This window comes from Leucopleurus acutus, assembly GCF_964270905.1.
Source record: "Leucopleurus acutus genome assembly, chromosome: 13".
In the NCBI taxonomy this organism is placed as follows: Eukaryota; Metazoa; Chordata; class Mammalia; order Artiodactyla; family Delphinidae; genus Leucopleurus; species Leucopleurus acutus.
In genome coordinates, this window is record NC_139155.1 from 52,724,995 (window position 1) to 52,752,269 (window position 27,275).

General features: G+C 34.2%; 1 protein-coding gene across 3 annotated transcripts in view; it reads left to right on the forward strand.

The window, feature by feature from the left end:
• Nucleotides 1-27,275, forward strand: part of ROCK1 (Rho associated coiled-coil containing protein kinase 1) — a 146,425-nt gene that overhangs the window by 64,119 nt on the left and 55,031 nt on the right. For 2 of the 3 annotated variants that reach the window (XM_082853759.1, XM_082853758.1), the window contains exons 6-11: nucleotides 224-308; nucleotides 1,868-2,012; nucleotides 2,338-2,476; nucleotides 8,051-8,142; nucleotides 19,277-19,436; nucleotides 23,837-23,897. In XM_082853759.1, the coding sequence (XP_082709885.1) occupies nucleotides 224-308; nucleotides 1,868-2,012; nucleotides 2,338-2,476; nucleotides 8,051-8,142; nucleotides 19,277-19,436; nucleotides 23,837-23,897 (682 nt within the window). Of the gene's footprint in view, nucleotides 1-223; nucleotides 309-1,867; nucleotides 2,013-2,337; nucleotides 2,477-8,050; nucleotides 8,143-19,276; nucleotides 19,437-23,836; nucleotides 23,898-27,275 lie in introns of those variants that run through there. The other variant, XM_082853760.1, reaches the window with a different exon arrangement.

The following is a 27,275-nucleotide window of genomic DNA, read 5'->3' on the forward strand; positions in this document are numbered from 1 at the left end:
GGAAGAATCAAACTCTACTTAAAAGAATGTCTTCTTCTGAGGCATAATATATGAGAGAGTCTCCCTGATGAAGTCAGCTTATAGATGTGGATAGAGAGCACATATAGATCAAAGGTGACCTTATCTAAATTGAGGATATATGACCTAAAATCACTGCCTCATATAATGTTTATCAGCTTCTGATCTGTTTCAGAGATACTGTACTTTTTTTTTCCCCCCTCAGAGATGTGAAGCCTGATAACATGCTGCTGGATAAGTCTGGACATTTGAAGTTAGCAGATTTTGGTACTTGTATGAAGATGAATAAGGTTAAATAATTAGATTTTAATTTAGTTTTGCTAATTCAAGATAGATGCTTTTTACAAAATTTTTTAAACATCTTTATTGAAGTATAATTGCTTTACAATGGTGTGTTAGTTTCTGCTTCATAACAGAGTGAATTGGCTATACATATACATATATCTCCATATCTCCTCCCTCTTGCATCTCCCTATCCCACCCCCCCCCAGATGGTCACAAAGCACCAAGCTGATCTTCCTGTGCTATGCAGCTGCTTCCCACTAGCTATCTATTTTACATTTGGTAGTGTATATATGTCAATGCCACTCTTACTTCATCCCAGCTTACCCTTCCCTCTCCCAATGTTTTAAGAATTTACTAACCATATCTGGACTTGTACAGAATTGATGTGCCCAGTCTTATTTGTTGAACTAGATGCCATGGTTTCAGTGTTGTGTTAGTAACTTGTAAGTGCTTTATTTTTTCTCCTCTCTATTTGGGGGAAGCGTGGATTGCCAGATTTACTAAATCTTTTAAAGCAAATCTGTAATGTCCACTGTTGGTAGCTAGAAATGGGATTAGCTTAAATGTCACTAAATACTAATGCCACTGTTAAAATGAGACTTTCGTAAAAACTGGATTTCAGGAATATGTATATTTTTTAATGTTTTACTTAGCCTTCTATTAAACATGAAAAGATCTTACTACTTATTTGGGGAGTCAATAGTAAAAGGTACCCATGCTCACTATTTATATAATAAATAACTTATATACATAGCTGAAGTAGCAAGTATGCTGCTTTATTTTCAGTTGAAACAGTTTATATTCTTTGAAACTTATCATAGAAGAATAACCAGAAAGTTGTATTTATTATTTCCAAAAGAAATTTATGGGTTAGGAGGAGAACACTATGTGAGAACTTTTGTGTAATCATGTATAATTCTGTTGCATTCATACCAGCTAAAGTAAGTAACTGGTATATATACTTTTTGTTTTTATTTTGGAGAGAGGGTTAAAATGCATATTAGGTAGTTATCAGTGGGCTTAACACTATTATGCCCTTTTCCCATGCACATGCTTCCCCATTTTATATTTGTACAGTCAATTCTTACATGTTTTTTCCCCTCAATTTCAAGCATAATTAAAATGAATGACTATTTTAGTAAAAAAACAATTAAATCAGCATTTATATATTGATGTTATCAAGTGATTCATTCTGTCGGTTCCTCAACATATTTGCATTGACTTATATACTTGTTCTCTGCAATTAAGATGAGATCATCATATTGGTACAACTGGAGGAATAATAAATGGTGGCAATGTGTCTTTCTAGTGAGTGTTATTACAAAATAAAAATCACTGCTATAACCATATACACATACACACATACATTATGAATATATTATGTATATAATATGTATATATGATTAAGCTGTTTGTTACTTTTTATCAAGTCTGCATTAGGTTTTGATGTGATCTTTCATAACACAAAGACTTAAGAGTTCTACATGTTATATTAAGAAAAACTCATGCTGAATAATTGAGACTTTACATTCATATCCTAATTGAAAATTTGACCTCTTTTTAGGAAGGTATGGTACGATGTGATACAGCAGTTGGGACACCTGATTATATTTCCCCTGAAGTATTAAAATCTCAAGGTGGTGATGGTTATTATGGACGAGAATGTGACTGGTGGTCAGTTGGGGTATTTTTATATGAAATGCTTGTAGGTGAGTAAAGAAGGATTTTATGTACCTCTAACATAGTTGTTCATCTCCAAACTTAGACTTGGCTTCTTCTAATAAAATATTACATTAAGCAGTGTTGATTTTGTCTGTAGGAAACAAACTGATCCAAACCTACTGTGTCAGTTTTGACAAGCTATTCAGAGACTTAGAGAAACTTGATGTGTTACTTCTTTTTATGTATTTGGTGTATATTTTTAGTTTCTGCATAGTTAATTATCTTTAAACAGTAACATTGACTCTCTTCCTTTGAAACTGATTTCTTTCAATGTATCTTAATTTGCTTTTGTTTTCCCTGTCAATTTATCAGGTGATACACCATTTTATGCAGATTCTCTGGTTGGAACTTACAGTAAGATTATGAACCATAAAAATTCACTTACCTTCCCTGATGATAATGACATATCAAAAGAAGCAAAAAATCTTATTTGTGCCTTCCTTACTGACAGGTAAATAATTTTAACATGGAACACTTATTCCAAGGAAATTTTCATTTTGCTGCTCAGTTTTTAAGGTCTATATCTGAACTCCTATATTTGAACTATTGGAATAAAACCTACCATTCCCCAAGTCGTTCATGACAGTGAAACCTGATATAATTTTTCTGATTTTTCTGGATGGCTTTTCTGGATCTCAACTCACTTACCTTACCTAAGAAATTGGGATAGTAATAGATTCTTTGCTGATGACTAGACAAGATGATTATTTTTTTCATTGTTAACATTTTTAACTTAGTTAAGTATAAAGATGGTAGTATATTTTATTGAGTCTGATTTTTTTTTTTTTTTCCTTTTGGCCATGCTGTGCGGCTTGTGGGATCTTAGTTCCCCGACCAGGGATTGAACCTGGGCCCTGGCAGTGAAAGCACTGAGTCCTAACCACTGGACTGCCAGGGAATTCCCTGAGTTTTTTTTTTTTAACATGTTAAAATCTCTAAAATTAGAGAGCATCTTAAAATCAATGGCATGTAGTAATTTAACTGGGACATTTTTTTCCTGGTGATAGAAAAATGATGATGCATCTTCCAGCTGATGCCATTTAAGATAACACTGTATTGTATAATCAAAATTTGTGAAGAGACAACATTTAAATGTTCTTGCCCCTGATCAAAAAAAGAAAAGTAAATATTTGAAGTGATTGATGTGTTAATTAGCTTGTTGTGGGACTCCTTTCATAGTGTGTATGTATGAATATCAAATTGTAACATTGTAAACTAAATATCTTAAAATTTTATTTGCCAGTTATGCCTCAGTAAAGCTGGGAAAAAGATTTAATTATATATGCTTTTTGAAATGAAGTAGTGCAAAGCTATAAAAAAAGTATGTAGTATTTTCTACCTCCTTCCTTCATTGACATGGTCTTCCAGTTTCAACAAGCATTTTTTATAAATGTAAATGCACATAAGTGTTTTAGAAACAAAAATGGCATATTATGTATATACCCTTGTGGTTTACTTTTAAAATTTAAACAGGAACCAGATGGCTTACTAAGATTACATTTAGGATTTAAGGTTGTATATTGTTAATTTAAATAGTAGAGAGGCTTTAAATTTAAATATGTTTCAATTTTGGATTCACTTTAATTAAAATTAACTTATCCTCCTTCAGTATGTCCCTTACAGCCTGAAACATATAGTTTTTGAAATTTTTACATTTTAATATAAGCACTGTATAAATATATTATAATATAAAAACTATGCTAGAGGTATAGAAATGACCAAGATACACAGCCACTGTTCTCCACTACCTCAGAGTCCTTTGGGGGAAACAGACAGGCAAATGAGGTATTTATTGTACAGAGAGGTAAGTACTCTTAAGTATCGTGTGCCATAGAACCATGGAGAGTTTCCCTAAGCCAGTCTGAGAGAGTCAGTGAAAGCTTCTTTAAAAGTGTCTCGTTATATCTAAAGTAATTTATCTTATTGTTTTTATGGTATCACAATTTTTATTTTTTTAATTTTTTTAATATCTTTATTGAAGTATAATTGCTTTACAATGGTGTGTTAGTTTCTGCTTTATAACAAAGTGAATCATCTATACATATATCCCCATATCTCCTCCGTCTTGCGTCTCCTCCCATCCTCCCTATCCCACCCCCCCTCTAGATGGTCACAAAGCACCAAGCTGATCTTCCTGTGCTATGCAGCTGCTTCCCACTAGCTGTCTATTTTACATTTGGTAGTGTATATATGTCCATGCCACTCTCTCACTTCATCCCAGCTTACCCTTTCCCCGCCCAGTGTCCTCAAGTCCATTCTCTATGTCTGCGTTTTTATTCCTGTCCTGCCCCTAGGTTCTTCAGAACCTTTTTTTTTTTTTTTAGATCCGTATATATGTGTTAGCATATGATATTTGTTTTTCTCTTTCTGACTTAACTTCACTCTGTATGATAGACTCTAGGTCCATCCACCTCACTACAAATAACTCAATTTTGTTTCTTTTTATGGCTGAGTAATATTCCATTGTATATATGTGCCACATCTTCTTTATCCATTCATCTGTCAGCGGACAATTAGGTTGCTTCCATGTCCTGTCTATTGTAAATAGAGCTGCAATGAACATTGTGGTACATGACTCTTTTTGAATTATGGTTTTCTCAGGGTATATGCCCAGTAGTGGGATTGTTGGGTCATATGGTAGTTCTATTTTTAGTTTTTTAAGGAACCTCTATATTGTTCTCCATAGTGGCTGTATCAGGTTACATTCCCACCAACAGTGCAAGAGGATTCCCTTTTCTTCATACACTCTCCAGCATTTATTGTTTGTAGACTTTTTGATGATGGCCATTCTGACTGGTGTGAGGTGATACCTCATTGTAGTTTCGATTTGCATTTCTCTAGTGATTAGTGATGTTGAGCATCCTTTCATGTGTTTGTTGGCAGTCTGTATACCTTCTTTGGAGAAATGTCTATTTAGGTCTTCTGCCTATTTTTGGATTGGGTTATTTTTTTTTTTTTTTTGATATTGAGCTGCATGAGCTGCTTGTATATTTTGGAGATTAATCCTTTGTCAGTGGCTTTGTTTACAAATATTTTCTCCCATTCTGAGGGTTGTCTTTTCTTCTTGTTTATGTTTTCTTTTGCTGTGCAAAAGCTTTTAAATTTCACTAGGTCCCATTTGTTTATTTTTATTTCCATTTCTCTAGGTGGTGGGTCAAAAAGGATCTTGCTGTGATTTATGTCACAGAGTGTTCTTCTGCCTATGTTTTCCTCTAAGAGTTTGATAGTGTTTGACCTTACACTTAGGTCTTTAATCCATTTTGAGTTTATTGTTGTGTATGGTGTTAGGGAGTGTTCTAATTTCATTCTTTTACATGGAGCTGTCCAGTTTTCCCAGCACCACCTATTGAAGAGGCTGTCTTTTCTCCATTGTATATTCTTTCATCCTTTGTCAAAAATAAGGTGACCATATGTGCGTGGGGTTATCTCTGGGCTTTCTATCCTGTTCCATTCATCTGTATTTCTGTTTTTGTGCCAGTACCATACTGTCTTGATTACTGTAGCTTTGTAGTTTAGTCTGAAGTCCAGGAGCCTGATTCCTCCAGCTCTGTTTTTCTTTCTCAAGATTGCTTTGGCTGTTCGGGGTCTTTTGTGTTTCCATACAAATTGTGAAATTTTTTCTTCTGGTTCTGTGAAAAATGCCATTGATAGTTTGATAGGGCTTGCACTGAATCTGTAGATTGCTTTGGGTAGTATAGTCATTTTTACAATGTTGATTCTTCCAATCCAAGAACATGGTATATCTCTCCATCTGTTAGTATCATCTTTAATTTCTTTCATCAGTGTCTTATAGTTTTCTGCATACAGTTCTTTTGTCTCCTTAGGTAGGTTTATTCCTAGGTATTTTGTTCTTTTTGTTGCAATGGTAAATGGGAGTGTTTCCTTAATTTCTCTTTCAGAATTTTCATCATTAGTGTATAGGAATGCATTAATGTGCATTAATTAAAGCATTCTGCATTAATTTTGTATCTTGCTACTTTACCAAATTCATTGATTAGTTCTACTAGTTTTCTGGTAGTATCTTTAGGATTCTCTGTGTATAGTATCATGTCATCCGCAAACAGTGACAGTTTTACTTTTTCTTTTCTGATTTAGATTCCTTTTATTTCTTTTCCTTCTCTGATTGCCGTGGCTAGGACTTCCAAAACTATGTTGAATAATAGTGGTGAGAGTGGGCAACCTTGTCTTGTTCCTGATCTAGTGGAAATGGTTTCAGTTTTCACCATGGAGAATGATGTTGGCTGTGGGTTTGTTATATATGGCCTTTATTATGTTGAGGTAAGTTCCCTCTATGCCTACTTTCTGCAGGGTTTTTATCATAAATGGGTATTGAATTTTGTCAAAAGTTTTTTCTGCATCTATTGAGATGATCATATGGTTTTTCTCCTTCAATTTGTAAATAGTTTATCACATTGACTGGTTTGCGTATATTGAAGAATCCTTGCATTCCTGGGATAAAACCCACTTGATCATGGTTTATGATCCTTTTAATGTGCTGTTGGATTCTGTTTGCTAGTATTTTGTTGAGGATTTTTGCATCTATGTTCATCAGTGATATTGGCCAGTAGTTTTCTTTTTTTGTGACATCTTTGTCTGGTTTTGGTATCAGGGTGATGGTTTAGGAGTGTTCCTCCCTTTGCTATATTTTGGCAGAGTTTGAGAAGGATAGGTGTTAGCTCTTCTCTAAATGTTTGATAGAATTCGCCTGTGAAGCCATTTTGTCCTGGGCTTTTGTTTGTTGGAAGATTTTTAATCACAGTTTCAATTTTCAGTGCTTGTGATCGGTCTGTTTATATTTTCTATTTCTTCCTGGTTCACCTTCGGAAGGTTGTGCTAAGAAGGTTTTCTAAGAATTTGTCCATTTCTTCCAGGTTTTCCATTTTATTGGCATATAGTTGCTTGTAGTAATTTCTCATGATCCTTTGTATTTCTGCAGTGTCAGTTGTTACTTCTCCTTTTTCATATCTAATTCTATTAACTTGAGTCTTCTCCCTTTTTTTCTTAATGAGTCTGGCGAATGGTTTATCAATTTTGTATATCTTCTCAAAGAAACAGCTTTTAGTTTTATTGATCTTTGCTATCGTTTCCTTCATTTCTTTTTCATTTATTTCTGATCTGATCTTTATGATTTCTTTCCTTCTGCTAACTTTGGGGTTTTCTTGTTCTTCTTTTCTAATTGCTTTAGGTGTAAGGTTAGGTTGTTTATTTGAGATGTTTTTTGTTTCTTGAGGTAGGATTGTATTGCTAGAAACTTCTCTCTTAGAACTGCTTTTGCTGCATCCCATAGGTTTTGGGTCGTTGTGTTTTCATTGTCATTTGTTTTTAGGTATTTTTTGATTTCCTCTTTGATTAAAGCAGTTTATCTTTCGACTCATGAAAAGAATTGGGATTTTTGTTGTTTATAAGTACTCTACAAAAACAAAAGGTGCCAAGTTCCCCTTTGCAACTCAGCTAACAGCACATTTTAAAATACTTTTTTTCTATGCCTATTGAAGAGGCCAAGGATCAGTAGCTTGTCCCATTAAAACTCTCAGTTTTGTTGTAGGGTCAAGAATTAGTTGTCATTGGTTTTTGTTGGTTGGTCAGAAATATTTAGTATAGAATAAAATGGAAATATTATATTTAAAACATCTTTTGGAGTTTTTGTTAGCTCCTGGTGTGAAGTTATTAGTTCAAAACATGTATTAACTTTACCACTATTAAAAAACCTATGAAGAAAATTAATTATGCTAATGAAGCAAGGTGATGGATATTTGTTGTCAGTAGAAAAGCCATGGGGTATCAATAAATCTGTATTTTGTGTGTATTTTTTCTTTAGAAAATATTCTTTAATACTCTCAGTCTTCAACTTATTTTTTATGTAAGCTCATAATTATGCTGACAATATAATTTCAAGGTGACATAAAATCGTATCTAACATCCTGCACAGATTTAGCATTATGCCCACAAATAAATATGAACAGGTTATAGTATCAATATAATATCTTAAATGATTAATGACTTTTCTCCTTCTCTTTCTATTCAGAGAGGTGAGATTAGGGCGGAATGGTGTAGAAGAAATCAAACGACATCTCTTCTTCAAAAATGATCAGTGGGCTTGGGAAACACTCCGAGACAGTAAGTTATTTTCTCTTGCACATTACAGTACTATTTGAAAGTAGTTGTGGTAAATAGTCTGTTGGGACTGCCTTCCTAACATATGTATATATCTGATGAAAATCCAGAGTATACAAATACTATATAAATATTGTGCTAACCTAGTTAAAGAGAGAATATTTGATAATATTAGGAAAATTATACTGCTCCTTCTCTGATGTCCCATTCAATATATCAAGATGAAGTATTACGTACATGTAATGGAGTTGGGCTCAGCAGGCATAATGTGATATTTGATCTTTGTTGAATTGCTGTCTGTTTAGACTTTAGTATCTCTTTGTAGAGGAAGTCAATAATTAAGAGGTAATATTTCTTGTGAAAAAAAAGTTATTCTCTTGTTCTTACTAAAACCTAAAATATAAGGAGGTTCTATCGCAGTTTAATTTGTGTGAGGATATAAGAAATTATGGTATGCTTGATTCCATCAGACTTGCAGCTTGAAATCCAGAAATAAAAAATTGTAGTGTGCAAAAAGTTAATTTTCAGTCAGTTTAGAATATTCCCTATTTTAAAAAGAGTTAAAATTACGATGATTCGCAGAAAACTTTGCTTAATGTAGCTGAATCAAAGTCATAATGGCACCAAAGGTTCCCACCATCTTTGTGTATTTGGGAGGCCAAGAATTCATCTTTCCCCGCTGAAGTCTCAGGAATTGTTTCCCTTTTCACTTAGCAGAGAAAGGATAGTGTATACCAGCCCCTAACTTCCTGCTGTAGCAACAGCAATGATCATAATAAAATGAACTCAGCTGTTTTAGAAACAGATACAAATTAGGTATTCCTCTTAAGATCTGCCTATCTAGTTGAGATTGTATGAGATGATTCCTTCAGGGGAGAAAAATCTTTCTAATTTTGAAGAAATAGATCATGTAGCTTTGCCTGTATTAGTGAAGTATCCTTGTTAAATATTTTAAAAGAAACTATTATATGACCTTCAGGTACAGTACATACATTCTACTAAGCTATAAAATTGACTAAGAAGGGAAAAGGGGAAATAAGAAATTCTGGAAATTAAGAAATTACACTGCTACAGAGAATGTCACTGAATGACCTGCTATCTGGAGAAGCTACAGGAGCAGGCTCACCGTGGGAGAATTTATTAACAGTTAGGTATACACTGGAAAATAAGAAACTTCCTCTTCCTCATAAGTAAATGTGACATGATTATTGTCTTCACATTTCAAGAGAAACTGTTGCAAGACAGAGATGAGTAGAGTGAGATGATGAATGTTTGCATTGAAAAATTATGTTTTTATTCGAGTTATGCTTTTAGTAAAGTTTCAGAAGGCTGAAAACATACAGATATGATTGTAAATTGAGGAAAATTTAAAAGAGGACTGAAGAAAATACCGAGTATCTTTTCTGTCGCTTCTTTTTTCAGAGTAAAGCAATGCATAAACAACTACAGAATAACCATACGATAAATCATTCTAAAAAAGTAGGGAAGACATGTGTATTGAAAATTGATATTAATTAGGAGAGGAGGCAACCTAGTCAGCAAGCATTATTGAACACCTACTATATATTGAGCAATACTCTATTTCAGACATTAGGAAAACAAACCAGCAAAAGTTCTTTACCTTGTGGAGCTCATAGTCTAGTGGAACTATGGTATCCAAATCAGTGGCATTTTTGATATTGTTATACCTCCTTGATATAACTGTTTATGTTTATGGAAAAAGTAAGTAAAATGAATTAAGTCATTAATTTAAGTCAAATGAACTTTATATTTAAAGAATTTCTATAAATAGGTAGTTTTATTAGTAGTATTGTTATTTCTGTATCTTTTTAAGATCTATATTGTTATCTATGGTTTTGCTACAGTCTGCTTAGAGTTAACGTACTTAAAATTTCGAGAGCTTTTTCTAATCCTGATAGCTCCTATTTTGTGCTTACTGTAAAAAAAGAAAGAAAAATCAAAGTCTGTAGAACTTATTGTTCTCTTCTTCCCTTTCCCTCTTCCTACCCTTCTTTACTTCCCACCCCTAAAATACCAAGAATACTTTTATTCTGAACTGACCTCTCTGACCTGCCAAGTTTTAAAAAATTATGTAACAGTTATAATTCTTTTTAATTTTTTTTGCCTCTTCAATTTTCTTTGGCAAAATTTCTTACTGTTTTGCAAATAATAGTTCTTTTGGTAGTTTTACCACTTATATGTCTGCAAGTTATAATGGCAGTCTTCACCATCATCTGTTCCTTGGCTGTGTGGGAGCAGGGTACAAAATAGCTTGATTTTTTTGGCAGAATTTCCATGAGCTTCCTGATCTTATTTACTCTTAATTTAGAGACACAAAGTATTAAGATTGTAAAATTACTTTTTCCATGCATTTGGGATAGAATTAAAGAAATGACAGGTGATTAAAGATAAAAGAAATGAAAAGACCTAAATAGCTTGCTAGAGGTCATACTGCTAGCAAATGACAATGTCAGGACTCAGGTTAAGTCTGTTTGACTCTAGCATCTTTGATCTTGTGAAATACCATGTATCATTTAAAGATTTCCACTATTCAGTATTATACAGACTAGAAACGTAGGGAATTGACACTTGTTGGCAGTTAAATTTTAGGAAAAACAAAATGATAACAATTGTTACATATAATAACATTATTAATAATACTGTGTTAAATATAATATGTGGTTACTTGTAAAACACTTTGGCATTCATGATCTCACTTCAGCTAAGATATTACCATTACTTAATCCACCTTTAGCTGATGGGTGACACTTAAGATGGTAACAGTGGTAACTGTCAGGTCATGTGGTGAGTTTTCAGTTTAGTTAAAAACAAACACAATTAATTATATGCACATATATACTAGTTTGGGTTCTGTGGTTCAACTGAGTCTGGTGTCCTCTCTTAGAACTTTACATTCTCATGAGAGAGATCATCAGTGTAGGCTTCATAGATAAAGAATTTAGGAGCTAGCCAGTTTTAGGGGCTTAGGAGTTTAGACTTCCTCAGCATTATATTGGGTTCTTTTTTAACAAATAAACTTTAAGAAAGATTATCTCTTTATTTTCAAGGATATATATCATAAAATTTACCATTTTAATCATTTTTAAGTGCACAGTTCAGTAGCATTAAGCACCTTCAGATTGCTGTGTAATCACACCACCATCCATCTCCAGAAGTTTTTCATCACCCCAAATTAAATCTCTGTAACACATTGAACCATAAGTCTCCATTCTCCCCTTACCCCAACCCCCCAGTAACCACTATTCTACTTTTTTTCTCTATGAATTTGACTGTTCTGGCTACCTCAAATAAGTAGATTCACACAATCTTTGTCTTTTTGAGATTGACATTTCACTTAGCATGTCTTCAAGGTTCATCCATGTCATAGTATGCATCAGAATTTCATTCCATTTTAAGGCTGAATAATATTCCATGTATGTATATTCCACTTTTTTTTTTAATCCATTCATCTATTGACTGGTACTCAGAATGCATGTCCTTTTAGCTATTGTGAGTAATGCTTCTCTGGTCATTGATATACAGATGTCTGTTGGAGTCATTGCTTTCCATTCTTTTGAGTTAATTTTTGTATATAGTGTAAGATAAGAGTCCAATTTCATTCTTTTGCATGTAGTTATCCAGTTTTCCCAGCACCATTTGTTGAAAAGACTGTCCTTTTTTCCTTAAATGGTCTTGGTACCCTTGTCAAAAAACATTTGACCATATAAATACAAGGGTTTATCTCTGAGCTCTCTATTGTATTCCATTGATCTATATATGTCTGTCTTTATGCTACTGTTTTGATTGTGGTAGCTTTGTAGTAGGCTTTGAAATAAGAAAGTGTGACTTTTCTAACTTTGTTCTTCTTTTTCAAGATTGTTTTGTTTACAGGCATACCTCACTTTATTGTGCTTTTACAGATATTGCAGTTATTTGTAAATTTAAGGTTTATGGCAACCCTGTGTGGTCATATGATGGTCAGCATTTTTTAGCAATAAAATTAAGGTCTTAATTTTAAATTAAGGTTTTAATTTTAATATTTTAAAAAACATAATGCTATTGCACACCTAATAGGCTACAGTATAGTGTTAACATTCTTACACACTGGGAAGCCAAAAAATTTGTGTGACTTGCTTTATTGCTCTAATTTCTTTTTTGCTGTGGTCTGGAACTGAACTCACAATATCTCCGATTTATGCCTGTATTTGAGATCCCTTGAGATTCCATATGAACTTTAGAATGGGTTTTTCCATTCCTACAAAAAAGGACAGTGGAATTTTTGTAACAATTATGTTGAACGTGTTTCCAGTTTGGCTGCCTTTTATTTTATTTTCTTGCCTATTTGCTCTGATTATAACTTCCAGTACATAGTTGAATAGCAGTAGTGAAACTGGGCATTGTTCCTTGTCTTGTTCCTGATCATGGGGGAAGGCTTTCAGTCTTTCCCCATTGTATATGATGTTGGCTATGGGTTTTTCATTAATGCCCTTTATTATGTTGAGGAAGTTCTCTTCTGTGCCTTGTTGACTGATTGTTTTTATCATGAAAGGGTGTTGGATTTTGTAAAACGCCATTTCTGTGTTATTTGAAATGATTATGTGGGGTTTTTTCCTTCGTTCTATTGATGTGATGTATTACACTGATTGACTTTCATGCGGTGAGCCACCCTGGAATATATCCCATTTGATCATAGTTTATAACCCTTTTAATATGCTGCTGCATTCAGTTTGCTAGTATTTTGTTGAAGATTTTTGCATCTGGGGATATTGGTTTGTGTTTTTTTTTTTTTTTTCTTGTGGTGTCTTGGTTGGCTTTGGTGTCAGAGTAATTCTGGCCTCATGGGATGAATTAGGAAATGTTTTATCCTCTTCTGTTTTTTGGAAGATTATGAGGATTGGCATTAATTCTTCTTTATATGTTTGGTAGAATTCGATTGTGAAATCATCTTGTTTTGGACTTTTTTCTTTGTTGGGACATTTTTTATTACTGATTAAATCTCTTACTGTAGGTTTATTCAAATTTTCTTTTTCAAATAAGTTTTGATAGTTTGTGTGTTTCTAGGAATTTGTCATTTCATCTAGGTTATCTAATATGTTGGTATACAATTGTTCATAGTTTTTAGTTTTATCCTTTTTATTTGTAGAAGGTTGGTAGTTATGTCCCCACTTTCATTTCTGATTTTAGTTATTCCTGTGTCTTCTCTTTTTTTCTTGGTTTAGTAAGATTTGCCAGTTTGATTGATCTTTTTAAAGAACAAATTATTTGTTAATATTCACTATTTATTTTCTATTATATATTTTGCTTACCTGAATTTTAATCTTTATTATTTCTTTCCTTCCTCTTGCTTTGGGCTTGGTTTGCTTTTCTTTTTCTAGTTTCTTAGGGTGTCAGTCTGGGTTGTTGAATTGACATCTTTCTTTTTTAATAATATAGGCATTTACAACTAAATTTTTCCCCTAAGTACTGCTTTCACTGAATCCCATGAGTTTTGGTGTGTTGTTTTCATTTTCTTTCATCTCAGAGCATTTTCTCTAGTCTCTTTTCTGATTTCTTCTGTGACTCATTGTTTAAGAGAACAGTGTTTAATTTTCCACATACTTGTGAAACTTCTAATTTTCCTTCTATTATTGACTTCTTGTTTCATCCCATTGTGGTTGGAGAAAATACTTTGCAGAATTTCTGTCTCTTTAAATGTATTAAGTTGTCTTTTGAACTAGCATATAGTTTGTCCTGGAGAAGTCCCATGTGCACTTGAGAAAAATGTGTATTCTGCTATTGGTCTTGGATTGTGCTTAGTATATCTGTTACATCTATTTGGTTTATGGTGTTATTCTAGTCCTCTATTTTCTTATTCATCTTCTGTTTAGATTTTTTGTCCACTATTGAAAGTGGATTATTGAGGACTCTATTAGAACTGTTTCTTTTATGTCATATATATATATATATTTGGAGCTGTGTTGTTGTATGCATATATGTTTATCATTGTTGTATCTTCTTGATGAATTGACTGAACCTTTTATCAATATCATCAGTATGCAATGTCTTCACCTCACACTGGTCAGAATGGCTGTTGTCAAAAAAGTCTACAAATAAATGCTGGAGAGGGTATGGAGAAAAAGGAACCCTCCTACACTGTTGATGGGAATGTAAATTGGGGCAGCCACTATGAAGAACAGTATGGAGGTTCCTTAAAAAACTAAAAATAGAGCTACCATATGATCCCAGCAATTCCACTCCTGGGCATATATCCAGGGAAAACTCTAATTCAAAAAGATACATGCACCTCAGTGTTCATTGTAGCACTATTTACAGTAGCCAAGGCATGGAAGCAACCTAAGTGTCCATCAACAGATGAACGGATAAAGAAGATGTGGTGTATATATACAATGGAATATTACTCAGCCATAAAAAAGAATGAAACAATGCCTTTTGCAGCAACATGGATAGACCTAGAGATTATCATACTAAATGAAGTAAGCCAAAGACAAATATATGATATTGCTTATATGTAGAATCTAAAAATTAAAAATGATACAAATGAACATATATACAAAACAGAAATAAATCCACAGACATAGAAAACAAACTTATGGTTACCAAAGGGTAAAGATGGGGGAGGGATAAATTAGGAGTTTGCGATTAACATATATACACTACTGTATATAAAATAGATAACCAACAAGGACCTACTGTATAGCACAGGGAACTATATACTCAATATTTTGTAATAACCTATAATAAAAAAGAATCTGAAAAAGAATATATATATAAATAACTGAATTACTTTGCTGTACACCTGAAACTAATACAACATTGTAAGTCAACTATACTTCAGTAAAATATATGTATACAATGTCTTTATTTTAACCATTTTTGACTTAAAGTCTGTTTTGTCTGGTGTTAGTATAGCTACCTCAGCTCGTTTATCTGTAGAATATCTTTTTCCATCCTTTTCTTTTAACCTGTTTATGTCTGTGGATCTAACATGAGTCTCTGTACAGCACATATAATTGGATCAATTTTTAATCAATTTTTCCAATCTCTACCTTTTAATCAGTGAGCTTAATTCATTTAAATGTAAAGTGAATACAGAAAGACGTCTGTCATTGTCCAATTTGTTTTCTGTGTCTTATTTTTTCTTTTTGTTCCTCAATTCTTATATTATTGCCTTCTTTTGTTTAATAGATTACCTTTTCTGGTTGACTGTTTTGATTCCCCCTTCATTTCTTTTTTTGCATATTATTTAGTCATTTTCTTACAGTGACTACTCTGGCCATTGCATTTAACACCCTAACTTGATACAGTCTAGGTTGAACTGATACAGTTTACTGTCAGTAGCAATAAAAACTGCTCCTATGCAAATCCATTCCCTCCCTTTAGTGTTATTGTCACAAATTACATCTTTATATATTGTGTGCTTATTAACATAGATTTATAATTGTTTTGTGCATTTGTCTTTTAAATCATATGTGGGGAGGAGTAGAGTTACAAAACAAAATTACAATAAAGTTGGGTTTTACATTTACCTATGTAGTTATCTTTACCGGTGTTCTTTATTTCTTCATAAGGCTTCAAGATAGTGTCTAGTATCCTTTCATTTCAACCTGGAAGACTCCCTTTAAAAACATTTCTTATAGGACAGGTGTACTAGTAGCAAACTCTCAGCTTTTCTTTACTTGGGGATCTCTTAATTTCTTCTTCATTTTTGAAGAATAATTTTGCCAGTTATAGAATTCTTAGTTGAGAGTTGTTTTCTTTCAGCACTTTATTACTATCATTTTTTTTGGCTGTGTTGCACATTGTGCAGGATCCTAGTTCCCCAACCAGGGATTGAACCCATGCCCCCTTCAATGGAAGCATGAAACCTTAACCACTGGACTGCCAGGGAATTCCCTCAGCACTTTAAATGTCATTCCACTACATTCTGGCCTTAAAGGTTTCTGCTTAGAAATCGGCTGTTAATCTTATTGAGGATCCATTGTATGTGATGAGTTGCTTCTCTGTTGTTGCTTTCAATATTCTCTCTGTCTTTGTCTTTTGAAAGTTTATTATAATGTGTCCTGGTGTGCATCTGAGTTCTTACTTGGAGTTCATTGAGCTTCTTGGATGTATAGATATATATATTCCATTAAATTTGGTCATTTTCAGCAATTCTTTCTTTAAATATTCTTTCTGCCCCTTTATATCCTTTCCTGGGACTCCTGTAATGTATATGTTGGTCTACTTTATGGTGTCCCAGAAGCCCCTTAGGTTCCATTCACTTCTTCTTTCTGTTCCTCATACTTGATAATTTCAGTTGTCCTATCTTTGAGTTCGCCGGTTCTTCAGCCTGCTCAAATCTGTTGTTGAACCTCTCTAGCGCATTTTTAGTTTCAGCTTTTGTACGTTTCAGTGCCAGAATTTACATTTGGTTCTTTTTTCTGTCTTTTTATTAATATATTCTATTTGTTAAGGTATCATACTCCTGGTTTCCTTTAGTTCTTTGTCCTTGGTTTCCTTTAGCTGTTTGAGCACGTTTAAGACATTTAAAGTCTTTGTTTTGTAAAACCAATGTCTGTGTTTCCCCAGTGAGGTTTTCTGTTGTTTTCTTTATTCCCTGTAAGTGGGCCATACTTTTCCTGTTTTGTTTTTTTTTACATACTTTGTAATTTTTTGTTGTGAACTGGACATATTGAACACTAATGTAACTCTGGAAATCAGAATTCCCTCCTTGTAGAGTTTGCAAGCAACAGCTTATTGTGGGCTCCAGTCATCCGTTTGTTTAGTGACTTTTTGGAACTATTCTTATGAAGTCTGTATTCCTTGTGTGTGTTCATTTAAGTCCCCTTTCCATTATCTTAGCAGTCAGCCAGTGACAAACATCTCCTTAAATGCCACAGTTTAGCACCCTCTTTCTTCATTGAACGTTTCCTTGCTTGTTGTAAGTTTTTTCTTAGATTTCAGAGTTCCAAAAATGTTGTTCCTGATAGTTTTGTGAGCTTAATGGTTAGTTACTTCAATGGAAAGGCAGCTTCTTAGAGCTCCCTCTTCTGCCATTTTTGGTGACATCAGTTGGATTCTTTTTTATGGAACATGATTCCTATATTACCAGTTATTTATTGAAAGGTAAATTTTTTATAAATGGAACACTGTATATATTGATGGTAATTCAGTAAAGCTAAATTTATCCTTCTTTATTTATTAGTTCTGGCATGATTATATGGTATTATGTAAAGCCTAAACATCTTAATTTAGAAGCAGAAATAATTACTTTTATAATTCTCCCAGGATTTCCCATACTTGCATCCCATACTTGTCTCATTTTAAAACTACTCTGAGATGGTATGTCATCTATAAAAAGACTAGGTCCATCTGAAACAGCAAGAGAAAATGCACCAAAACTTGCTCTGCTTCCTTTTAAAATCTATCTTATATGATAATTTTAAAGCAGGATTTCTCAGCCTCAACACTAGACCAGAGAAATCTTTCTCGTATCTTGTCCTGAACATTGTAGGATGTTTAGCAGTATCCCTGGTCTCTACCCACCAGATGTCAGTAGCATCCCTCCCACAGTTATGACAACAAAAAAATGTACCCAGACATTTCTGACATATTCAGACATTGCTGAATATCCCCGAGGGGCCAAAACTGTCCCTGATTGAGAACCACTGTTTTAAGGTAAAATTTGTGCCAAGACCATGTACTTCACAAGGAGCGACAACTCTTTTTTCCCCTCATTTTACAAATTAGTCAATTAAGATCAGGAAGCTAGAATCATCTAGTTGGGCAGTTCTCTTGGCCATTAAGGAAAGAAAATGGTGGAAAAGCTCTTTTCTCATTCACTGTTAGTACTACAGCTTCTTTTGGTTAAATGTGTTGTTTCATTCCCAAATTTATCTGATAGTTCACTGTATCTGAGATGCACAACAATAGTTATTTCTTGCCTGGAATACCCAGATGATTCAATAGAACCGTGATTCCTTTATATAAGAAATTAAGATTGTAAAATCAGGTCAGTTAGTTTTTGTTTGTTTACTCTTCTTTATCTTTTTCTCTAAAGGAACATGAGATGATTGTATCAAAAATAATTATTGAATATTTTGATGATAAATTTCAGTGATGTTTTATTATACTCCTGTATCTTTAAAAAACTTTTTTCCTGAAATTTATTTTTAGGTGTACTTTCTATAGTGTATTTGAGCTCCAAAAGAAGATATTAGTAGTACTAGTTTCATATGGTATTTTCTTCTGTGTCATGAAGATTTGCATTGCCACATACAGTTTTATGTTATTAAGTATGTGTGGGTCTTGCTCCCAATCAAGTTTAAAACTCTTGAAGATTCTGTGTTAAGGTTTTATATCCCTGCTCTCTTTTCCCAATAGCCATTTCATAAATAGTTCACTGAGTTGTCCCTTAATCACTTAATTTAGGGAAGGCAACTAGTCTGAAAATATAATTCAAAATACTTTGTTCTAATTCAGTATTTTATAATAACCTATAATGGAAAGGAATCTGAAAAAAACAAAAATACACGTCTATATACATATATATATGTATACACATACATATAACCGAATCACTTAGCTATACACCTGAAACTAACACAGTATTGTAAATCAACTTCAATTAAAAACAATACTTTGCTCTTACAGAGATATTGAGTCGGGGGGAGGGGAATACTGATCATCTAGATTTTAGATGAGTAAAAATATTTCAGTAACAAATTATTATACCCAGGACCACTAAGAGATAACTTTGATTTCTAGTTTGCTGTAGAACAGATTAACGAGCAAAATACTGCATTTGAAACTAATCAACTTTGAGTGCGATTTGTCATGCTGTAGTTTCTGAAAAGTCTTTTCTGTAGTCCTAACTGCTTTTGCACATCTTATACTACAATGTATTTTAAAACCTTAATAATACTTGTAATATTCAAATTAAACTGGAGGTATAGATGATAATTATAGGTGACTTTGAAGATAATTGGTTCACGAATTACATAATTAATGATCAATACCTGTTGATTAATAATCCTAATAAAGCTTACTGAAATAGGGTTCAACCCATTTGGAATTTGTGAGTCACAAGTTATTTGTATGTAGGAAGTCATTAGTAGTTGGTACAGAATCATTGCTTCAATTTTGTTTCTGTTTTTAGCTGTAGCACCAGTTGTACCTGATTTAAGTAGTGACATTGACACAAGTAACTTTGATGACTTGGAAGAAGATAAAGGAGATGAAGAAACATTCCCTATACCTAAAGCTTTTGTTGGCAATCAACTACCCTTTGTAGGATTTACGTATTATAGCAATCGTAGGTAAGTATGCTACACATTGATATTTGGGGTAGGTACTGACTTTGTTGTAGTCATGTTATTTTCTTAGGGATATCTAAAAATCACTTTAAGAACATTTAAAGTAGATTTGGGCTTCCCTGGTGGTGCAGTGGTTGAGAGTCCGCCTGCTGATGCAGGGGACATGGGTTCGTGCCCCAGTCCGGGAAGATCCCACATGCCACGGAGCGGCTGGGCCTGTGAACCATGGCCGCTGAGCCTGTGCGTCCGGAGCCTGTGCTCCGCAACGGGAGAGGCCACAACAGTGAGAGGCCCGCGTACTGCAAAAAAAATAAATAAATAAAATAAATAATAAAGTAGATTTAATGGTATATAAAGAGATATATTAATATGCCACTTTTCAACAGTGCATTAGATTTCTAATTTCATATTTAATATCTTTCAGACTCATCCATGCTCAGGGTATTGTTTTTCAGAAATTCTTTGCTGAATGCTACCCTATATATCTTCAAGTTACAACAATTAATAGGTCAAGAGATTCTCTTAATACTGATATTTTGGTTAATCGTGTTATCCAAAGAGTTCTGGTTTTATAATACATTTTGGAACAACATACAGTTTTCTAGCATTATCATCACTATATTGATGTTACGAAAGGCCTATAATTTTCAGTTCTTCAAAAATTAAGTGATTCCTCCCTAAAACTACTAAATGAATTATGTTTTATATCATGTAAGGCCTTGTGACCTTGGGCAAATAACTTTCATCTTTTTTATGCCTCCATTTCCTCAAAAATAGGGATGACGGGGATAATAATAACAATATGTGTCTCAGGGTTGTTATAAGGGTTAAGTAAGTCAAAACACAGTAAAACACTTAGAACAATGCTTTGCATGGAGTAAGCACTCAATGTTAGTTACTTTTATCATTAGTATGAGCTAATATTAGTTTTAGTCTTTTCTAATGGACTTCAGATACAAGTTAAACATTTAACATTATTTTCATATGCTGGGCATTCATTCATTCATTCAACAGACATGTTTGACAACCTACTCTTTGTCAGGTATATACTAAGCACCAAGGTGCAGGGAGAAGGATTAATAAGATATAATTATCTTCTTTTGAGATGCTCATATCCTAGTGAAGAAATGGATAAGTTGTACAATGTAGGTTGGCAAGTACTACACGACAGAACTCTAAACAAAATACCATACCAATATATAAAAGTGAACTATATGCACCATTAACTGGGTGTGTTAAATCTACTTGATAAATTTATTTTAAAATATGTATCTCTAATCAAATTATACTCCATTAGAATGGTATTAGATATTTGAATTGCTTGCAGTAATGATTAAATTTGAGGTTATTATAACTAACCTTTTAAAGTGAAGCATCTTGTTATTTTAGTCAAAACTTTTTATGAGGGTAATTCAGTTCAAGCTTAGAAAACAGGAATTCAATTTAGTCTTGCTTTATGAAATTTCTCCAATAATCAACTGTAAGACAATAATTTTGTTCTTTAGATGTTAGAATACTTTTGTTGTATCACCAAGTAGGTAGTACTTGAGTTTTGACCCCTAGAAAAGAGCAATATTTTAATCCTTCTTCCCTCCCTAATACTCCATGAGTATTACATTGGAGCTTTTTTTTTTTTTTTTTTTTTTTGCGGTACGCGGGCCTCTCACTGTTGTGGCCTCTCCCGTTGCGGAGCACAGGCTCCGGACACGCAGGCTCAGCGGCCATGGCTCACGGGCCCAGCCGCTCCGCGGCATGTGGGATCTTCCCGGACTGGGGCATGAACCCGTGTCCCCTGCATCGGCAGGTGGACTCTCAACCACTGCGCCACCAGGGAAGCCCCAGAGCTATTTTATATTGAAATACACAGAGAACCTTCAAAGTGGTGTGTTTGCTGCAGCATCCTTTCTTTTTTTTTTCTTCTTTTTAAAAAAATTATATATATATATTTTTAATTTTTAAACATTTTTTTTATTTTGGCTGTACTGGGTCTTAGTTGCAGCATGCGGGATCTTCATTGTGGCATGCAGGCTTCTTAGTTGCGGCATGCGAATTCTTAGTTGCAACATGCATGTGGTATCTAGTTCCCTGATCAGGGATCAAACCCCGGCCCCCTGCATTGGGAGCACGGAGTCTTACCCACTGGACCACCAGGGAAGTACCTAAATTTTATATTTTTATCAATTATTCTCTGGCTTGGTTTCTGAAACACTCAAGGTGTTGATATAAACACCCCCCAGTGTTTCTGGATTTTCTGTAATAGAGTTCAGCAGTTAATTACTTTTTCTGCACAAAAGTAATTAATTTCTCTGCACAAAGGTAATCTTGAATTAAATAAGCATTATATATATATATATTCTTTGTACTATTTATCCATTGTAATACACTAGATTATGTTCCGTGAGTTCTCCTTGTATTCATGTGTTTCATATCCCAAACTAATTTCTGAATTTCTTAAAAGTAGAAATTGTAGTCTGTTCTTAAATATCACCACCTTATTGAGTAATATAGTGTTTAGTCATTGTTTCTTACATGTTTGGTTGGAGGTATGGTTGCTCTTAATAAAGAAAGAATCAGCAAAATATTAATTACCCTTACTGTAATATGTAAGTATAATTTTGAATTGCATAAAATTAAAAACTTCTGAAATTCTTACTTCTGAAATCCAAACATACAAGAACAGAGATCTTTACTGTTGACGTATAGCTGAGTTATAAACATTTTAAAAACAGCCTTAAACTTTTAGCTATATTCCTAATAATCTAACACCTCTTTCATAAAAAGTTTACCTAAATGACCAGATTCTATATGAAAGCAACAATATAATATGAAAAAGAACCTTGAAAGGAAAAAAAAGATAAGAAGTGGAAGAATGAATGGACGTGTACATTGGTATCCTTACATTTCCAGGACTGTATTCAGAGAACTTTATGTTACTAACCTTGCAGAAGGCTAAACATAAACTTTACTTATATAGCATATTATATTTAGAAGATAAATCAGAGATCAAATAGTCTGATCTATCTAATTCAGATTCTACTGGTGTTGCTGTATGCTTTTATTTATATCACATAATGCAGAATCTCACACTGAATTTCTGAGGCACTTTATAGTCAATGGAATTAAATTGCACTATATCTAGGAGTTGTCATTTGTTATATGACCTTTTCTCTACAAACCTGCTACATAGCCCTTGTTATTGTCTCCTGAATATTTGATTCTGTGGTTGATCTGAATAATTTTCCAAGAGAAACATGGGAAATGACATATTTTCCTGCTGTTTCTTTTAGAGCACTGCTAGCTATATGTTCATGGTACTTAAAGGACACTTGATTATCTTCTGTTTTTCACTATGAATTAATTATTTCTAGTGTGTTAACAACTGCCCCATAACAGCTGTGAAGTATACTGTAGCTATTTGATCTCTTTTTGAGGGAGCTCTACTGGTTAACCAAGGTGGTAACTGTAGTGGTGATGTAGATGTAGTAATAGTGGTAGTCATAGGATGGTAAAGGAAGTAGCAGAAGTATCTTACCTTTACCTAACATTTTTGATTGTGTAGAAAAAATTTTTATATGATCTGTTTATATCTGTTTGGTAATCTGATAAGATGTCTAAAGAAGACCTCTGAAGATCACTAATATCTTGTATTTGTATGTAATTCTAACTTTATATTGAATTTAACAAACTCTGCAAGGCTTAGAGTCACAGAAGATTAGCAGGACATCTTCAGAACTTTGGTTCTGTTATTTCAACCACTTACACAAAAACTCTTAACTTTTTTGCCCAGAAAAGCAATATCATTCTTTGTGGCCATGCCGCGCAGCTTACGGGACCTCAGTTCCCCGACCAGGGATTGAACCTGGGCCACGGCAGTGAAAGCGCTGAATCCTACCCACTGGACTGCCAGGGCACTCCCCGGCAATATCATTCTTGACTGAAGGATAATTGGGGGCAGTGGGGAGGAATTGTGCACATGTCTGTAGAAGTCAACAATTCTTTATTCCTGATTCTAAATCCAAAAGCTCTAAAAACTAAAAGTTTTTTAGTGATTTGTTTGGTGGCAAAACCTGCCATAACCTACTCTCATGGCCAAAAACCTAATCTGAACTAAGTTGAGACTATTTTATGGTTTTTATTTATTCTCTTTGGTATGAATATTCATATATTTTGCTGCAGGAATATTAAGGTATATGATTACAGAGTGCTGCTTCAGACCTAACTGGGGGTTTTATTTAATATATGTATCATTTCTGTGTTATGTTTCTAAAATAAAGAATTAAGAACCTGCACTCAATTTTTAAAAGCAGAGCAAGTACAAAAGATAGGCATATAGTATTTGTTACTGGTTGTTACTAGATATTAAAGAGTTTTTTGTTTTCTTTTAAAAACTATTTTCTTCCTAGATACTTATCTTCAGCAAATCCTAATGAAAACAGAACTAGCTCTAATGTGGATAAAAGCTTGGTAGGTATTTTCTTATTGTTATTATTTTAAAAGTTGTTTTGTGGATAATGTATTTTGTATGCATGATACTAAGTAAATATGCATTGCTTCAGAAAATGTAGTTAGTGATTTTAAATTTTTATAGCACTTTTTATCTACTGTTTCCTCTCTTGTTTGATTTCTTACCTGAATATCAAATGGGATATTATATGTGGAGGCAGTTAGTAAACTATACATTGCTACACAGATTGACAGAGGTGGTCTTTTTAGTCTTTGGAATTAGGAATTTATGATAAATCAGTGTATCAGTAAGAGTCTTGACAGGGAAACAGATGGCACATTCAAAAGATTTAAATGAGAGTTTTTGTGTGTGTGTGTGCTAAAATTTACATAACACAAAATTTACCATTTTACCATTTTTATGTGTACGGTTCAGTGACATTAAGCACCCTCACGTTGTTGTCCAGTCATCACCACCATCATCTCCAGAACTTTTTCTTCATGCCAGACTAAAATTTTGTGCCCATTAAAGTCTGCATTCCACTCTCCCTTCAACCCCTATTAACTATTATCCTTACTTTCTGTCTCTATGAATTTGACTATTCTAGGTACCTCATGTAAGTGAAATCATACAGTATTTGACTTTTTGTGATTGGCTTATTTTTCTTAATGTCCCTAAGGCTCAGGCATGTTGTAGCATGTATCAGAATTTCATGCCTTTTTAAGGCTTAATATATTCTGTTATATGCATATACCACATTTTGTTTATTTATTAAATGAAGAGAGTTTAATGAAGGGACTATTAATGGTGCTATGCATAGGATCAAGGGGAGCAATAAATAAAGAGAGCTAAAGCAGCCATTGATTGACAGCAGTGGGAAGCCATTTCCCTTAGTCTGAAGGGACAAGGAGAGACAAATCTTGTTACCACAGCTCAGAGAGAATGCGTAGAATCATGAAAGAGGAGCATAGAACATAGAGCACTGCCAGAGCCATGGTAAGGCAAGAAGAGTGTGAGGAGAACGGATATTTCATTTCTCCCAACTGATTTTCGGCTGGTGTCTCCTGAATGCTGAAACGAAGCTTAAAATCATAGGACAGCAGAGCCCAGTCAATGCACTCTGTAAATTTGAAGGCAGAGAAGGTCAGAGGATGGGTCTTCAAGGCTGGAAGGGAGAGGTGGCAAATGGAGAATAACTAGTACAGTGAGCATCTTCTAATTTGACCACTGAAAAGTGAATTCCTGTACGAAGTGAATATTAGAGACATGAGTTCTTTTTATTGTTAGAACAGCTCATGTTCATGAGACAGAGGATTAAAATATTTTCTATTAGCTTACATTGAGAAGGTCCTTTTGGGTTAACCAGGACTTTTCTTAAATATACCAGAAATAATTATCTGGCCATCCTCAGAGCATTCTTTGAGCTCTTTGTGTGCTATAGCCTTCATATTTGTAACTGAGATGAGGTGTAGGCAGCAATCATTTTTAAAAGCTGACAGAATTCTTCTTTCTCCTTCATATATTTACTCTTAAATGTGAGAGAACATATGGTGGGAAGGGAAAGTGAGAAAAAGGGGAATGAACTATGTGAGTACTGGTTAGCTGTTATGGCCATTTTTCTCTTTTAAATTCTCATCCCATTAGAGCTATTTGCCAAAAAATATAGCTAATAGGGGCTCAAAAATCTTCAAAATTAAAGCACATTTGACCTGGAGATGGTGACAATAAGGAGCTGCTATAACCCCGCTCTGACTGTATTACTTACCTGTAAGTTTAGAGCTACATTAGGACTTAAAAAATAATTCAGTGGAATCCTGTTTTCTTTGGGCTGATCTTGTTCAATGGTGACTGCCATAAGTTTCTGTCAGTGGCTTTTATCTTTTACTCTGGTTAAGATCACAGGGGAAGAAGAAAACGCTTGTGTGCCTACTATTTCTGTTAACCTAGAACTAAGTACAAAAATCAACTAATTTAATTTTCAACTCTTCCCTGAAAGCCTTCTAGCAGAGATGCTAGTGAACAACTTTGCAGTTGCCAAATATGATGAATATTTTTCATTCCGTATCTTATTTTTCTTTTTGCTGCATTTGACACTGACCAGTCCTTCCTCCTTGGAACTTTAAGAACCTTCATGTTCTCATTATTTCCTTCTTTTTCTCTTTCTACCTCTGGATTTTATTTTCAGTCCTCTTTGCAGGATCTCCTCCCTTTCTCTCCCCCCAACCCCATAATTATTAAGTGTTTCTCAAGATAGTTCTGATCTTGGCTCTCTGCTCATTATCTGTAGTTAATCTCATGTGTGTCTAGCTTGCTCCTCTGAACAACATACCCGAATCTTTTCTCTCTCTCTGACTGGACTTCTCTTCCTGCACATCTTTCAGACACTTCAACCTAGGCCAAAGCCTAACTCACACTTCTCCTCTCTCCATCCCCTCACCAGCAGTTCTTTTTGTGTCACCCATCTTTTGTAATGCTACTCTGTTCTTATTTCTAATCAGTTGCTGGGTTATAAATTCTGCCTTTTGACTGACACAGTTATCCATTTCCTCTTCATTTCTACAGCTTCTGCCTTATATCACACCTATATACTCTTTTTGCCTGAACTGTCTATTAATTGGTTGTTTAGTCTAGAATTTCTCTGCTCTCTAACCTATTCACCTTATTACCGAAGTGATGTTTCTAAAATGCCAATACTCTGTCATTTCCCCTTTTAAAGTGTTTATAGGTTAAAGTGCCCAACTCCTTTTCTGCATACAAGGATCATAGTCCCACTTGCCCTTTCAGATTTTATGTGATTTGTTCTCCCTGTTATGTTCTTTGCTCTGCCTAGACTTGATTTCTTCCCATTATTCAATCATGTTTTCTTTCTCTCTACTTTTGGACTCATTCATTTTAGCTAAAATGCATTCCTTCTTTCACTTCCTCTGCTTGGTAAATACCTCTCTTATAGGTCTCATCTCAAACATTCCATCTTCAAGGCAGAATTAGATGTGACCTCTTCTCTTCTTCAGTACACCTTATGTATAATTTTATTAGTACCTACCACATTGTATTACAATATTTTGTGTATATGTCTGGGTTATTGTAGGTTCTTTTCACCCTCCTATTCCCCTGTGCCCCACTATCAAACTATTAGCTTCATGAGAACGGGGACCAAATCTTTTTAATTTTTGTGTTACTAATGCCTACCACAGCACCTGACATATTAGTAGGTGTTGGAAAAAAAATGCTTGTTAAATTAATAATAAAGGGCTTCCCTGGTGGCGCAGTGGTTGAGAGTCCGCCTGCCGATGCAGGGGACATGGGTTCGTGCCCCCGTCTGGGAAGATCCCACATGCCGCAGAGCGGCTGGGCCCGTGAGCCATGGCCGCTGAGCCTGCGCATCCGGAGCCTGTGCT